Here is a 16,877-nt window from a genome sequence, read left to right on the forward strand (position 1 = left end):
TTTTTCCTGCTGCAGCTTTACTTGTCTTTTCTTACCCCCCACAGAATTTAAATGTATTGGAGGAAAATGTGATCATTCAAATTTAAATGTCTTTCTTTTACTTCAGAGGTCTTTGTGTCTTGTTATGCTGCATGATTTTAGTGAAATTTGTGTTTGCCTAGTTTATTATATGAAAGCATTTTAAAGGATGTTAAATATAAAGAAGCAATTGTTTTTCTAGTTAAGAATAATTTTTGGATTAGTACTTAATCATGAGATTTTATTGACATAAAGCTGGTGACATTTATAGTTTTGTTTTTCTGATAAGGGGTCTTATTATAAGCTAGCCTAAACGTCTCTACATAGCTAATGATGATTCTTGAGCTCCTGAGTCCGCTATGTCTACCTCCCAAATGTTAGGATTATAGGTCTATCCTACTAGAATTCATGTGATCTTAATATTCTTAAGAACATGATGGAATATTTCAAGGCATTGTATGTACATATAGTGTTACATCACTGTAAAAATATGGTATCTTTGTGTTTAATACTGCAAATGACATTTTGAACACATTCTTTTAGAGACAGACTCACTGCATAGCCCAGGCTGGCTGTAAATTCTGCAGTGTTGAGATTATAGATGTACAGCACCATGGCTGGTTTTGAGTGGTTTGAGTTTATTAAACTAACAGAGATTCTGGTTGGAGATATGCTAAAGATGTCTGTTTCCAGAATGCAGGCACTAATTTCTTGACAGGAATTGCCAAAAAAAAAAAAAAAAACCACTAAAGATTTGGAGCACTGTACTGCTGGTTCAAAGCTTACTTACCATGATTCCATTTGACATTTACTTGGTAGGTTTTACACACGCTGGAAAGACTGGGAATCGTGGTATTCCCAGAGCTTCGGTTTACATTTTTCACTGAGGGAAGAACAATGGCAAGAAGACTGGGCATTTATACTCTCTCTAGCTAGTCAGGTAAGGTTGCACCAAGCTTTTTTTTTTTTTTTGGAGAGGTAATCCACATGCTCTTAAGTTGTTCAGTCAGTCTGATCAGAGCATGCTGAAAGCAATGTGGTGTGAAGGAAAGATGCTTTCCCTGCTGGTAGGCAGTCGACTTGGGCTCTAGGTACTGACTACAGAGCTCTGTATCACTGCAGGGTAACAACTGTCCAACACAAAGACCTACCGATGCCTTCTAAGCATGGTGTAACTAGAGGCTTTATGTCTGTTTTATCTTCCTCCACACTAGTTCCAGTTGTTGGGTTCAGATAGAACTGAGCTGTCCAGCTTGGAGGAAGAATTTGACATTATACTGTTCCCTCAAGACTGCATTTATGTGTTAAGGGCAAAGCGCAGTCTGGCTTACTTTGAACAAATAGCCGTTGAGAAGGGTCCACAGTGACTAACTTATGAAATGATGTACCACATGGTCATGTGCTGTTAAGGGTGGCTAGAGTTGGGGAGGATGGACCTAAGTTGGTGATAATGCCATTTGAATTTGTGCACAGTCAAGTTGTTTTTACAACTTGGTTGTAGGTAAGACTTTCTCAGTAAATTTAAATGTCATTTTATGAAATGTTCCTTGCTATCTGAATCTTTTTCTGATATTGGAGAGTACATCTAAGATTGGATAGCAAGGGATACCTTGAGATAATTGTTGGTAAGTTTGGATATGAATGATACTTATGCATAGATACTGGAGGATGCTATTAAATTGTCGGACTTTGCAATTTGGAGAGTCAACCTCTATGACAAGGTAATGGATTGAGATAGTATCTATTTTTACATAGCAGTTTTCCAGGAGTGGTAATAAATACTTTTTTAAAGAGAAATTGTCTTTTCTTTTTGTGGTCTGTACAGCCCGGAGCAAGTTTGGAACAGACACACATTTTTGTACTTGCACATATTCTTAGACGACCAATTATAGTTTATGGAGTAAAATACTATAAGAGTTTCCGGGGAGAAACTTTAGGATATACTCGGTTTCAAGGTAAGCCATTCCTCAACAGCACTCTAGTAGTCTTGTTTGTAGTTGTAGCTTCAAAGCACTCATTTATGTAGAAAAGGGTCACAGTAGCCCTGGGTTTCAAAAGCGGTGGGAATGGGGGTTGGGTGGTAGACAGGCACTTGTTCCTTATGCTCTTGTGCTTTTTTTCTAGGAGTTTATCTGCCTTTGTTGTGGGAACAGAGTTTTTGTTGGAAAAGTCCAATTGCTCTGGGCTATACAAGGGGCCACTTCTCTGCTTTGGTTGCCATGGAGAATGATGGGTATGGCAACCGAGGTGCTGGTGCTAATCTCAACACAGATGATGATGTCACCATCACATTTCTGCCTCTGGTTGACAGCGAGAGGAAGCTTCTTCATGTGCACTTCCTTTCTGCTCAGGAGGTGAGTAGCATATTGTCATCTCAGGAACCAACCTCCTGTGCCTTCTAGTTGTGTGTGAAATGTGATAGGAACTGCTTTTTTTTTCTTCTGTAAACACCAGTCAGAAACTAAAACCAACCTGTTCAAAAATTGGAAAGGCAGCAGGCTAGTTACTGGACTTGTAATAGAGAGCTAGAAGGAGCACGTCATGGCTTTTGACTCCTACAATTTTGGGGGGTGGGAGACAATGTTTTTTGTGTACCCCTGGCTTATCCTGGAGCTCTTATAGACCAGGCTGGCTTTGAATGTCAGAGATCCAGCTACATGCCTTTGTCTCCCAAGTGCTGGGATCAGTAGGTTTTTTTTTTTTTTTTTTAAAGGCATGGGACAAGGAGATGAGGGGGAGACATGACCTTTCGTCTGAGTGAGCTAGGGAGTCCAGAAACATAGGGATCTATGGGAGAGGCAGCAGTGTAAACCAGGCAGTAAGGATATATAAAATACCCAGAAAGCACACATTTTAAAAAATTTATTTTATATTCTAGTAATGACTGACCACAAAACAGTACAGTACCGAGGAAAAGAATCATAGACTATAACTTGTACAATTCTAGCCCAAATGTAATTTACCCAGGAAACTTACCTTGTTATGTCTGAAGCTCATACCTTTCTTGGTACTTTCTACAAGGGTCATATCAAATAAATGTGTTTGGGAGGAGGCTGTTTCCTTATTTAATTGTAACCACAAAAAAAAAAACAAACCTGTTTTTTAATGATAAACTAACAAAAGGTTGAAGTTAGGCTGCAACGGTTGTTCGCTTTTTCATTATCACTGCAGCTTCAGGTTATTTCTACCGAGTATCTGACCTGCTGTGTTAACTTAGCCTTTTCTTCATTTTCCTCTAAAAGCTAGGTAATGAGGAGCAGCAAGAAAAACTGCTCAGAGAATGGTTGGACTGCTGTGTGACTGAAGGGGGAGTTCTAGTGGCTATGCAGAAAAGCTCTCGGAGGAGAAACCACCCATTGGTCACACAAATGGTAGAAAAATGGCTTGATCGCTACAGACAGATCCGGCCTTGTACATCCCTATCCGATGGAGAGGAAGATGAGGATGAGGAAGATGAATGAAAAGAAACACACCTAAGGAGCAAAAAGACCAATACCATCTCAGATATGAGATGTTTCCAAAATTAGTGTGGTATTCTAAGCAGAATATACAGCATGGAGTGCGCCACACCCTGCAGGATCTGCTCCCAAGTATCTTTCTGCTCAACACCCACTGGAGAAACGAGTGCATCTGCATGAGGAGATGGAAAACTTTGGTTCAACTACAGTTTGTTTTACAAACAAAAAAACCCTCACCAAACCCTAATTTTATTGACAGAACTTTTTCTTTCAAATTGTAAATCTGTCTATGAATGTAAAGCATGTGGTTGTGTTAAGAAGTCATGTACTAGGAAAAGTGCACCAGCATCTTCATGTTACTGAGAACATTTCCCCAGCATGGGCACTCATAAAAAGCACATGGCAGACAACCTTGTTGAAATATTCTCATTAGAACCTGACATTCTGCTCCCACCGTAAAAGACCCGTTTTCCATTGTTTCAGAGATTTGGAAACTTTGTACAAATTATCCACGGCAAGATAAAAATAAACAAGCCTTTATTTTTATTAATAATTTAGTTCCTGTTGTGCCCAATAAAATAAAAATCAAATCCTTAGGAACAAACTGCAAGAAAAACTAGCAATTTTTTGAGTGAACTTTTACATAGAAATGGTCTTGTTTTGGTTTAAGTTTCCTGATTTACCCCATTCATTATTTAAATATTTATTTGTTTGGATGAGTACCCTGTAAAGGGGGTTCTTACTAGACTCTGGGTAGGTGCGTTTGTGCACTTATTCCCTGGAGGGATGGAATAGGAGCAGGCTCAGCTTGCCACTGGGTGTCCGATTGTGTGACAGTCACTTGGACTCAAACCTGTTCTGCTCCCAGGTGGCCATGCAGAGGGTCTTCAGAATTGTCCTGTCTTTATTGTCACCTCTGCTCTAAAGCAAAAGCTGTATTAAGGGCATGCCTTTGCTTAGGCTGATTGGGAATACAGTTCAGTACAAACAGAATAAAGATTTTTAAATGCAGTAAGGTGGTCAATGCATTGAATCATCAATTTCTGTGTAGAGTTCAAGACTTTTTGCATGTTGGTTAGTTGTAGCCATTATTTAAACTTAAAACTATAATCTTAGAAAAACCTTATGGACTTATTTGACCACTTCAGGTATGTATTAGTACTGGGTAAACGTTTCTGACCTATCTCAGGATCACGGCACATAGTGTCCTGCTAAGCACTTAAGACTGACATGGCACGCAGTTGATACAATAGCGAATACACACACTTCCCCTTTAATCTTGTTTTCTGATGAGATGGTACTGAAGTATACACAACCTTCAGTTTGCTGGAATCCTAAAAAGAGAAAAGTACCTATAAGCTGTTATGTCTTTTGTTCTTTTCCTTGTGAACATTCAATAAGGTGTTCCCAAGATGAAAGGTCATTGATGCTGCATGCCAAAACTGGGAAAGTAGTTTTCATAGTCGGTGACCCCATATAAATGAACTGTGGTATCAAAAATGGTAAATGTTACTGTTCCAGTGGTCAGTGTTTTCCTAGAAATTGACTATTTGGTTTTCATTTTGGTCAGTGAATGATAACCAAGTCTATAGAAGGCTGCTATTCTGTGTACTTAGCATCTGCAGCATCTGTACATGTGTACAGCTGAATTTTCAGGAGGCAGAGATCCAGTTGAGCAAAACCTCCTCTTCCAAATGAAGAAGCAACAGAGTGCAGAGGGGAAAACTGGTCTCCGGGTGGATTTGCTTTGCATCCAAACCTTGTGGTGCAGAGTCAGGCTCAAGACTGAGCCTTGTCCCATGTACTGTGGTTTTGTGAGTGTCCTCTCCTAAGTTCCCTCTGTATTTATTTATTTATTTATGACCAGCGACTCTGACCGCATATAATTTGATGGGTATCACATTCTTCCCTGTGGGAAAGATAAGAGATGGCTCCATTTCTTAGGCTCAAGACAGGAATGGGACTTTACGCTGTTTCTTTCTGTAGCAGCCTGGCTGGCTGTGAGAGGCCAACACATTTGGAAAATCAGCGCTATGTTAAGCTCTTGAACTAAACCAACAGCCATAATTATTGTCCCCAAAAAGTGTATACATTTTGTCAAAGATTAAACGTGGCTGGGTGACAGGTGTAGGTATCTTTAGACTGACTCTGAGCAGTAATACTTTTATAACTGTGTGGACTTTGGTTCTTTTTCTAGGCTGAAACCAGTACTTTGTTTTTATTCTGATGTTGTTGTTCTTTGGAGTCAGTTTATATATATATAATTATTTCTAAGGACTGTTTGAACAACCATGCTCTAATTAAACAAAACCTAGGGACACCATGGATTCAGATTTGACTTCTTCTGTTTCTAACCTTTAGGCATACTGTGCCAGACATAAAAGTCAATACTGCTGTGTAGACAGTTGGGACCTCTTTTTCATCCACATTTCATCATCATGTTTTTGACAAGACACATGATTGTCAAGGGTGTGTTTACTACCTTCCTACTTTCCACGTGTGGTCATTTCATAGGGAAGTTAGGATGGGGAAGGACCCACCTGAAAAGAAGTTTGAGGGAGTATAAACTTGGAATTGTGGGACTTAAAAGCTATTTTAAAATGTAAGTAGAACTTTGAAGTTCTCAGTCTATGGCCACAGTGATAATTATCTTGTAACCCCCCCAAAAGATAAGACTCACATCCTACTTTCGGGCATATTAAAGTCAAAAATTGAAAAATTAACCAGTTTGTTTCTAGAATTTACTTCACTCTAAAGCACTGCCTCATCTTTAGGATAGCCTACCTAATTTGGACTTCTCTGAGGTCAGACACTGTCACCACAAGAGTTGGAAACTGGCTGATTGACCATGTGAGGACATCTCAAGGGCTTTTATATAGGTGAGATGTACTTAAATGTCAGGACTTAACAGAAATTTTAATTACTTTTTATTGAAAACTGCACTGAACGCTAAATGTCCACCTTTACAATAAACAAATACAGTAACGGTAACTCACACTAAACAAAACATACTTCTGATAGCCATTATTTTTCTGTTTGGGACAACTTTAAAGTTTTTCTTTTGTCACAAAAACAAGAATGTACCTATACAAAGGCTTGAAATAGGCCATCTTTAAAAACAAAAAGGCAATGATTCACAAAAGACTATGAATAGAACATGTAACTAGCTGATACAAATCTAATAGGATTTGTTAAAATCAGTCACATCTAATAGCACATCTGAAGTGTTCTTGTATAAAATATCACGTGAAGAAAAGAATTTATCAATGTCTAAAAAAGTGGGTTTGTTCATAGACAATCTGACAAGTTACCATAAAAAGTGTTTCCTGAGACATAAGGAAATGCAACATTATTCTTCTTGAACCCTTCTCGTCCAAGACTTTCCACTCAATAAAATAGCTGAGGATCTGAAACTGAGAAAATATATTTGAGTACAAACAGCTTGTGAAACTTAATACTTTTTTTCTTTTTGTTCTTTTCCTTTTTTTTTTTTGTTTTGTTTTGTTTTTGTATCATCAGAGGGTTTTACTGAACTCACAACCAGCTTTGCCTGCTCAGAGTTGAGAGACACTTCTGTACAGGAGCTTTTACTTCTTCAATCCTGTGCATGTAGATGTCTGCACAGGCACACAATGTCCTCCCCATCTTGTCAAAATTAATCTTCCTATGGCAAAGGAGGCAACCAGCCCCTGTAGACCAAAGGGACTAGTCTTGATGGGGAATTCCTCTCAATTTTTATTAATATTCGAGCTTTTGATGCAACATCAAGAGCAAGTTGCTCAGGACTTGCTGTGCCCAAGGGACTGATGAAGGAAAGCTCTATTTATTCTTTGTGATTTGATGCACAGATGAAAAACTTAACACACAATAACAGAAGTTGGTCGTTAATAAGTCACGTCCTAGTCTTTCCACACTTCCAGAAGCAGATACCATCTTCAGTATTCTAGCTCTTGTAGCTTTAACACTGTATCAGTGATGTCCAGGATCAGTTTTAAAGACCGCCAAATTCCTTTGCTTAGTTAATCTGTTTGCTACTGTCTCTTGGTCCCAAGTTTATCTGATTGATTACCTTCAGCATTCTCTGCTATTGCTCGTTGGGGTGCTCTCGATTGTCCCCATGTTTTGTGGGCTGATTGGGGGAGGGAGCTTGGGAAGGATGTGCCACTGTAGGGAGGTTGTGAGTCACCGGGATGCCTCCAGGGATGATCCCTTCCATTGCTGCAGGAAGCCCTCCTGGAGCCACCCCAACGATGCCTGGTGGATACCTGAGGGGCACAGGGAAACAAGGCCTTAAGTCCGGGCTAGACTTACCAAAATTCTTAGCCTCTCCCCACTTCCAATCAGATATCACACAAATGTTTGTTAGTCCTTCCCCCAAAGTAAGGTCAAACTAGGTTTTTATATAGAACTGTAGAACCTAGTTAATTTTAAAAACTTAATCACAGCTGGGTTGGTTTTGCTGCGATTAGACCACGGGAAGGTATCTGCACATACTAATTACTAACATTTGTGGATTCTGTTTGAAACAACAAAAACCTAGAAATACCAAAACTCTCTGTATAGGTTGGACTCAAGGTCGCATTTTGGAAAATGCCAGTCAAGTGAGGTAACCATGATTGATTTCCCTGCAGATTTCACAAAGTTCTCCAAGTTCTACGGGCTAAAAGGTTTGCTTTCTCCCTAAATTCCTAAGTCTTCATCTCTATAGTAAATGGGAGTATGGAGAATGGCCAGTCAGTCTGTCTCCTCTACAACCGCCATGGCTTTTCCTCAGACTTCTGCTTCCAGAACTGAGAAAACCATGTGGTTTGTTAGCCACCGAAGAAACTGATGTGATGGTTGAAGTCACAAGACAGTGGCTCCCAAGGCTGTCTGGTCCTGTGCCTCTCTGAACGTGCAGGCATGAGGCACCATGTGCACAAGGATGAGCTGTACACAAAGCATGCTTCCAGAGGTACAATGTGAACACAAACTCCGGAGACCCATCCTTGAGTAACTGAGGTAACAAGGATGGCATCTCACACCTCTCCAGGCCTTTGACAAGGCCTCTGACCCTTGGCCATACATGGAAGATTCTAGAGGGCCAAAAAGTCTTACTAGTTAAAAGAATTGAGAGTGGTTTCTTAGGGGTACTCACAAACATGAATGAACAAGGGTTCATGGTACTGTAATGCGCACAAAGTCCACGTGAGGTCAGAAGCTAAGAGTGTCCTGGGCTGGTGGCTCACCAGACTCAAGGCAGGGGCACATGAGGTTTTCACGAGGCTGACCTGGATTAGAGTGGGACTATGCCACAAAACAACGAAACCTCGAGATAGATGAATATAGAGATCCATGAGATCTATGCGCATATACATAGCTTCTTCAGAGCTTTCTTACATATATGTAAACCAGATCCTGTCTTTCCCTAACTTGTTCAAGTACTAGGAGTAGAACAGGGAACGGGCGACAATGTCTGCCATATTTCTAGCTGTTCTGGTTGGAAGTGGGACTCAACATTACAGTGCATAGAGATCAGCCATGATAAAGGATCATTTGACTTCAGATGGAAATGTTGCCAAATGTTCACAGAGGCAGGCTCTAACTTTTCTCTTCCATGATCAGTGGAGTTCATTTCCCTAGAAGGGCAATCCTGGGAAAACCCACAAATGACACTGTTGCTTCCTTTAAGGGTACCTGTTCCATATTACATTTTCTTTGGTCAGAAGAATCAAACCCAAAAGCAGTTTCCTTCAGACTTGGTATCATTATTCAAGAGGAAGCTCAGTTTGCAGGGGGCTTTCATGGGTATCACCTTAAACTCTAGACAACTACTATGGAGCTTCTTGTGTACACTTTCTGCATGGAGTTTGCTGGGCTGGTCATGGGGCTATGAGTGCACATATAATCCCAACACCCAGGAGGCTAAGGAAGGAAGGTCACAGGTTTGAAGCCAGTTTGGGTAACACAAACATACTGTTTCAAAAAGCAGCTCCTCCCCGCAAAACACCCTGGAGAAGTCATTCATTCCAGGGATTTAAGGTACTGAAAACAGAATACAATATACACCGGAAGGGCCAATCTAAGGACCCAGGTTACATCAACTACCCAGGTCTGGGCTTTTCTTGCCTCCTTTTCTCCCTAAGGACGTGATGCTACTCGGCCCAGAAACGTCAGTTCTCCTTCTCACCTGTATGTGGCACCATTGAGCTCGGGATGAATTGCTTGCTGGTCAATGACAGACCAAGGAGCTGAAGTAACGAAGAATTCTTTGTTGACACAGTTTCGCAAGCTTTCTGGGATGCGACCTGGAGTAAGCGGGTTATGATTAATTATACGCATTGTTTTACAAGCATGTGTTCAGTGTGTGTGTACGCCATGGCACATGCCTGGCAGTCAGAGGACAACTCTGTGGGAGTTCTTGAACTCAGTTTGGAAGCATGTTCCTTTAGCAGCTCGAGCTATACATATATTTAAGACCACAAGACTTTCCTACTTAGTGGTTTCTGCCCAAGCCACTAAGAGGGCCTTCTTCCTGTCTGTCTTCTGCTACCCCGTAAGTGAGGAGCTGGATTCCTCTTTGAAGTTTAGCTCTTAGTTCATATAAAAACTAATTCAGCCGATACTTTTACCCAGTAGGACTAGAGACAACGGCACCGTATTAAGAGGGGGTGGAGGCGGCTCACCTGTGATTGCTCGGCGGATCTCAGTGGCAGCTGCTTCCCTCATCTCTAGTGATGCTTGTTCACTATACCAGGCTGTGTGTGGCGTGCAGATGAGATTTGGTGCATCTTTCAATGGGCCCTGAGCGAAGCTGGGTGAATGGAAATGTATTCAGTAAAAAACAGGAGAAGTTTAATACAATTACTGCTCATTATGGGAGGCCCTGAGGCCATTCGGAACAGGAGCTGTGTATGTCAGCAGAGAGCAGGGAAGCCTGTGTCAGATTTCATTACAAAGGGAATTGCTGAACAAGTCACAACTATGAGAGCAGGTGTGCCAGACAGGAGAAAAAAGAAAAAAAAAAAAAAACACCCACTTTAGGATCCCTTCCAGTCAAAATGAACACTCCAGTTTGGTCTGTAGATCAAAGACACCGCCATCTTGCTCTTTTGCCTCAGCCCTCGCTAATGTCCTCTGGGGATGTTTTCACAACACCGCCGCCGCGTCTCGATAGTGAGTCCACTACGCATCACTCGCAGAATTCCCTACCCAGGTTACTGGTGCTGCCAACTGTGCCTACTCCAAGTGCTGGGCCGGGTTCCTAGTAGGAAACCAGAAGCATACACAGCCACACACATACCTGAAGGGCTCAGATTCGTGCACATCGAGGGCTGCTCCTCGTATCCTTCCCTCTTTGAGGGCCTGAGCTAAGGCTTTCTCATCCACCAGACCTCCCCGGGCTGCATTCACAAGGAATGCTCCTTGTCGCATCTGCGGAAGGAAAGGAACTGGTCATACGGTGGGGATCTCTAAAACAGAGGCTTAAAATAAATGTATGAGAGGCAGTTCAGGGAACGGGGCTGGGATGAAATGGAGGCCAGGAGGCTTTCCTTCACGGGGCTACGGGGATGGAAGGTTGGAGCTCCCAGTCAAGTCATTTGGCTGCCTGAAGGGATGGATGGGAGCCCAGCTGGGCCACAGCCCCCATTTCTGCTTTGTCCCAGGGACACTTCTCTGCACACCACTGTGCCCATGAACCTGCGTCCATCCCTTCCTGTGCCCAAGGCAGGTGAAGCTGGGTCCGACAAGTCTGCTTTCTGGTTACCTGCTTAATAGTGAAGTCATTGATGAGGTGGTGGTTATGCTCATTCAGGTTGCAGTGCAGGGAGACACAGTCGCTCTGATACAGCAAGTCCTGCAGGGTGTAGACCCTTTGCACGCCCAGAGACCGCTCTATCCCATCCTGTAAGTAGGGGTCATAAAATATGACGCTGAATCCAAAGGCCTTGGCTCGAACAGCAACTGCCTGCCCCGTGCGACCTGTGCGGAAACAGAATATTTGGTTGAGTAAGGCCTGCAGATCCTGTGTGCTGTCCCTCTACTCTACCCAGTGACCTGAGATATTATCGTCCTTGCTGGGCAAGTGCTACCAAGTTTCCGTGCCAAGGTGGCTTTTAAAAAAATACTATTTTTTAAATTATATGTCTATCTGTTCTGGCTGGTCTTATGTTAACTTGACACAAGCTAGAGTTATCTGAAGGGAGGGAACATTTTCAATTGAGAAAGTGCCTCCATTAAGATCCAGCCGTAAGGTATTTTCTTCATTAGTGATGGATGGAGGAGGACCCAGCACATTGTGGGTGGTCCCCATCCCTGGGCAGGTAGTCCAGGGTGAGATGCCAGTAAGCAACATGACTTCATAGCCCCGAATCATCCCCTGCCTCCTGCCCTGACTTCCGCTGATGATGAGCACGGTCAGAAGTCTAAGCCCTATCTTTACTCCCCAACTTGCTTTTTGGTCGTGGTGTTGTCACAGCAACGGGAATCCTAACTAGGACAGGTTGGTACCAGGACAGTACGGGACTATTGCGGCACACCTGACCATATTGTTTTGGGGAGGACTGTGGATGGACTTTGAAAGTTTGGGTTAGAAAAACCATCGACTGTTAAGAACTCAGTGAGCCATTTTGTAGGAGCTTGGGAGATAAGAATGTTGAGAGCGAGGAGCCTGGCAGTGGTCATGTGCACCTGAGGCAGGGGGATCTCTGAGAGCAGTGCAGATGACCGAGACCTGGCTTTGTCAGGGCTGTTTGCTATTTGGAATGAAGTCAGCTGTGATGAACAAGAGATCACTGAAGTGAAACCTTTGCTTTGCCGGGAAAACTGATGCTGGTTACCTACAGCTAAGAAGTGAGAGGTGGTTGAGACAGCATCCTGAAGGTGAAATCTGGGAAGTGTTTCCTACGAGCCAGCACACAGAAGCCGTGTTCTAGAAGTGGCCGGGGCTTTTTAGACTTGGCACTGTGAGAGGCCACTGCTGAAGGTGCAGCCTCGGGCAGGTGAAGGCTCATGGGCTGAAGGGGTCATGCAGAGAAGTTGAGGTTTGGCACCATGAAGCGAGACTACAGGAGACTGTTGATGAAAGCCCAGCTGCAGCAGAAGACCCCAGCGTTCTGGAGATGCCAATACCATGGGAGAACCACCAAGGACAGCGGCAGCAGTGGAGTGGGTCACTTGTGCTGGCTAGTCTCATGGCAACTTGATACAGGCTGGAGTTATCTGAAGGGGGAGGGAGCCTCAAATGAGAAAAGCCTCCCTGGAGCTGGAGTTAAGAGGTATCGTGAGCTGCCCAGTGTCAGTGCTGGGAACCACACCTGGGCCCTCTCCTCAAGGAGCAGCACACACCCTTAGCTGTTGAGCCTTCAGTACCATGGACATTTTCAAACCAATACCCAGTTAGAATGTTCTAATGGATGTCGTGCCCTTTCCTCGGGTCCAGACACCACCAATACGCTCCCGGTCCTGTTATTTCTCTCACGTCTGTTTGTGTCGCAGGCTTCTGAACATGCCTGTCCTTCCTTGATACTCTCAGAATGTGAATGTAAATGTTTCTAGCCTAGAGTCTGCTGGATTGCCTTTACGGGGTACGATGGTCTAAACACCATTGCCCTAAGGCCTGATGGACTCTGAAGCCCAGCCCCAGCAGGGGTCCAGGACTCTCCGTATTATAAAGGACAGCAGGACAGGAAAGGACTCCGAACCTCAAATGGCTCTAGTCACTGATCCCAGCAGCACTTCCTGTTTTATGACAGTTTTCTTCTTCTCAGAAACAAAATGGTTTGAGGGATGTTGGATTGGAATTCAACTAGGCAGACTACAAAGTATAACTTATCTAAAACCCTGTTCAAGTCTGGTTCAGGGTACACACCTTTAATCCCAGCAGAGGCAGGTGGAGCTCTGTGAGTTCAAGGCCAGCTACAGAACAAGTTCAGAGTAGGCTCCAAAGCTAAACAGAGAAACCCTTTCTCAGAACCTAAAACCAAGCTGGCTGGTAGAACACACATTAGGAGGCAGAGGCAGGTGGATCTGTGTGAGTTCAAGGCTAGCCTACTTTAGAAGAGCTAGTTCCAGGACAGGCCCCAAAGCTACAATGAAACCCTGTCTTGAAAAACAAAAACAAAAAAACAAAAAAATAAGAAAACCAGAATCAAAAACAACAAAACCCATTCAGATGTGTGGGCAGGGTTTGGTGGGACAGCTCAGTGGGTGAAGTATACTCTGTGGGAGGTACACACCCACATAATAAAATGTTTTGAAAATGAGGAAGGTTAGAAGGGAAGATGCACGTTTATGTTTAGTCTGGAAGCCTTCTCTTTCTCTCTGTGATGTGTGCTCTAACGAGGCCACTCTGACAGAGAGGGACAGCTGTGGTGTCAATGTCATCTCCCTTAATGTCACGGAGGACACGGCTGACCAGGAGCTGGTCTAGCCACGTCTATCTGTGGCAGAGGAGCAAGCAGGACGGGACAGTAGGAGGAGGCAAGGAGCATGGCAACGACAGGGATTCAGTGACATCCTTGACAGGGATTGAGGACCCCATCACATGGCCCATACCCAATTGGATAAACGAGTCCTTCTAACTGGGAGTGCAGCCTCTGATATACTGGGATCCGAAGCCTGTGACGGTCCAGGGCCACAGAAGGTGGCAGAGGTGCCTGGAGCAGCAACTCAGATCCTAACACACCACGCTGCCTCAGCCATTCTTGGTGGGAGTGTGTTCGTCAATCACACACAACTTCTCACTGCCTTCTACCCTGGCCCAGAGCGCTTCCGCCTAAAACGCCACCAACATCCCAGTCCCCGGAGATGAAGACCCAAGGGCACAGGCCACATATAAAACAATAGTTCACGTAGACCAGTGTGGCCCCTGTGCAAAAGTGACACGGTGTGAAACGTTCCGGACTTTAATAAATCACTTTTCTTTCAATGCCATACCTAAACCCTTGTATGCTAAATTAAAATCAAAAGCAACCAGTGATAGACAAATATCTTAACAATTTTTTTCAATGTGGTAATTAAGCAGCCTAAGAGCCCTCTGTTCAGTCCCAGCTTCGGGTTCCCCTGCTGCTTTTCAACAGAGCTAAGGAGGATGGATGTTCTTGGTCCTCACCAGGCTGGCGGCAGCTCTGGTAAGCAGCAAACAGCCTTCCTCCTGTCTGTCCACTACAGTTGGGGAGGTGGGGGGATGGGCAAGCAGCCTTAGACTTGTGCAGGCAGCCAAAGAGACTACAGGAGCCCTGAAGGCAGGGGAGCCAGTAGGAGGGCACGGGAAAGCATAAACACAGCACTCAGCCAACTGCATTCAAGTAGGAAGTGCATGCGATGGGCCTATCTGAAGACCCTAGAATGGGGGGGGGGGGCGCTTCCCACCTGTTGGCTGCCTGATCAGAGACTATCCCGGGTCCCAAGAAGCACAGGCGGGTACTAGCAGAGGGTGTTGTAGTGTTCATACACGGTGCCTGCATTTCTGAAGTGGAACACCAGGTGAAAACACCCCAGCATCTGATGGCTTGAACTCAGACTCTGCCTGCCCCAGAGGCGGGGTGGGGTGGGGGTGGGGGGGTGGTCTGCAGCACAATGAGCAACCCTGGAGTCACCCAACAAATTCTTGCTCTTTCCAAACCGCCTCTCCGAAGCCCCGACCCTCACTCAGCCAGCTCTGAGCTAAAGGTGACACAAACTGGGAAATTTTCTGGAAGCCAGAATCAAACTATCCCGTGTGCTCCTCATGGGGCCTTTGAGTCTAAAAAGGCAGCAACCATGTATCCCCTGTTCCCACCTCATGCTCTAGTTACAGAGCCAGAAATGGAGGCAGAGAAGCCACAGTGCCCTGAAGGTGATGGCATTAGTTAAGTGGTGGCAACCAGCTAGGGGTCCTATTGGAGCCAGTGTGGGTAACAGCAGTGGCTCCTGTCTCCCTCCTAAGCCCGTGTCTATCACCGCTTAAACTTTCCTTGGTCCCTTACCACACTTGCTGGAGACTCCCAGGGCCTCTGCTCAGGTATCTCCATGGCAACGACCAGGTTGGAAAGATCACGTCGTGTCCCATTCTCACAAGAGATTTCTAAGCCCACAGCCCGGCATTACCCTCAGGCTTGAATCTTTAAGTGACTTCACGTTACTGCTGTGAGGTGGCATCTGCATTCGAGAGCCTTCAGGACCTATGACCCAGGTTGCCGGCTCAACCACTAGTGAGTGACACAGTATACAGCCAAACCCTTCCTCTGCCTCAAGGTTTCCCAAGTGCACACCTTCCCCGGGACAGTGGAGGGTGCACTCCTGCTGTGCCACGGGCCAGCAACAGACACACTCTTGTAGAACAGGCCCAGATCTCACCTCTGGCAAGTTCTCTGATTCTTCTCGACCTCTGCCGCCCACCCCTCCCCGCACACATCACATCCGTCTCAAGAGGCACATACCAAAGCCGATGAGGCCCAGTGTTTCCCCTCGGATGCGAGCAGCTCCTGAGGCAACCTCACGGATCTGTTCCACACTTTGTACCCGTGTGCCTTCTCGTAGAGCTTGGTACAGCCACGTGTTCCGCCGATACAGATTGAGGATGTGGCAGACGGTGGAATCGGCTGTCTCCTCCACTGCAGCAGACGGGATGTTGCAAACAGCGATCCCTGAAAGGGCAATGGCCAGATCCAGAGATGAGCAAAGCCCCGGGATTCCCAAGGCCCCTGCTTAGAAATGCAGAAGTACGCCAGGATCCAGGGCTGGGGCAAGGGTTCGGGAGCCCTCGTCACTACACCCAGACCAAACACGGTTTTTAGGTTTAAGTCTTAGCTCACAGCAGTCCAACACCCCTTCTTTCCAGCCCTGGTGTGAGGTCCACCTTATACACCCTAACGTAAACACTAACACCCTACTCACTATTAACTGTTCACACACACAAGGCAAACATGCTGACACACACCGCTAACCCTAACTCTGAAGGCTGGAGGCAGGAGGACCTCAATTTTAGAGTCATCCACGGTCCATAAAGCTCATGGTTTATCGGATTCTGGCAGCAAACAGGGAGGCAACTAGGAGAACTTGCTAATGAGCCTTTGGCCTGAGGGCGGCTGAGGCCACCTTCTACTCCTCAGAGAACAAACCTGAGACCTCAGGAGGGGGTCAGGAGGGGTGTGGGCACTGGGGGTACTGAGAAAGGATAGCAGCTTTCCTGCCACTCTTCGGGCCAAGTGGAGGGCCCAGTTCTTAGGAGTAAGCAGAGGCCCTGAGAAGAATGCAAAGCCCTAAGCAGGCTCAAGAGTGGCCTGGATCTACCAGACAGGGAGCTCTCTAAGCAGTGGGGCAGGCATTGGCCATCCTGTTGCTACAGGTGCCAGCTGGACAGCAAGGTGCAGCTACCTTCAAGGTGGCCTCGGGCTCAGTTAGCTTTCCAAAACTGGGGAATAGGACGATAATCAGCTA

The 16,877-nt window shown here is 45.1% G+C and overlaps 2 protein-coding genes across 13 annotated transcripts in view; one reads left to right on the forward strand and one right to left on the reverse strand.

Annotated features, from left to right (window-relative positions):
- The window catches only part of Zranb1 (zinc finger RANBP2-type containing 1), a 55,070-nt gene extending 50,583 nt beyond the window's left edge, over positions 1-4,487 (forward strand). For all 5 annotated transcript variants that reach the window (XM_050137920.1, XM_050137923.1, XM_050137924.1 and 2 more), the window contains 4 exons: positions 838-958; positions 1,844-1,973; positions 2,143-2,372; positions 3,261-4,487. In XM_050137920.1, coding sequence (XP_049993877.1) covers positions 838-958; positions 1,844-1,973; positions 2,143-2,372; positions 3,261-3,479 — 700 coding nt within the window. In that variant the 3' untranslated portion in view covers positions 3,480-4,487. The remainder of the gene's footprint in view (positions 1-837; positions 959-1,843; positions 1,974-2,142; positions 2,373-3,260) is intronic.
- Positions 4,488-6,386: 1,899 nt separating this feature from the next.
- Positions 6,387-16,877, reverse strand: part of Ctbp2 (C-terminal binding protein 2) — a 131,865-nt gene continuing 121,374 nt past the window's right edge. For all 8 annotated transcript variants that reach the window (XM_050137913.1, XM_050137916.1, XM_050137917.1 and 5 more), the window contains 6 exons: positions 15,878-16,084; positions 11,224-11,438; positions 10,759-10,889; positions 10,142-10,269; positions 9,646-9,763; positions 6,387-7,741 (listed from right to left, as the gene is read on the reverse strand). In XM_050137913.1, the coding sequence (XP_049993870.1) occupies positions 7,561-7,741; positions 9,646-9,763; positions 10,142-10,269; positions 10,759-10,889; positions 11,224-11,438; positions 15,878-16,084 (980 nt within the window). In that variant the 3' untranslated portion in view covers positions 6,387-7,560. The remainder of the gene's footprint in view (positions 7,742-9,645; positions 9,764-10,141; positions 10,270-10,758; positions 10,890-11,223; positions 11,439-15,877; positions 16,085-16,877) is intronic.

The sequence above is a fragment of the Alexandromys fortis genome, unplaced genomic scaffold (genome assembly GCF_014885135.2).
Source record: "Alexandromys fortis isolate MF-2015 unplaced genomic scaffold, M_Fortis_MF-2015_v1.1 scaffold_3, whole genome shotgun sequence".
NCBI classification, from domain to species: Eukaryota; Metazoa; Chordata; class Mammalia; order Rodentia; family Cricetidae; genus Alexandromys; species Alexandromys fortis.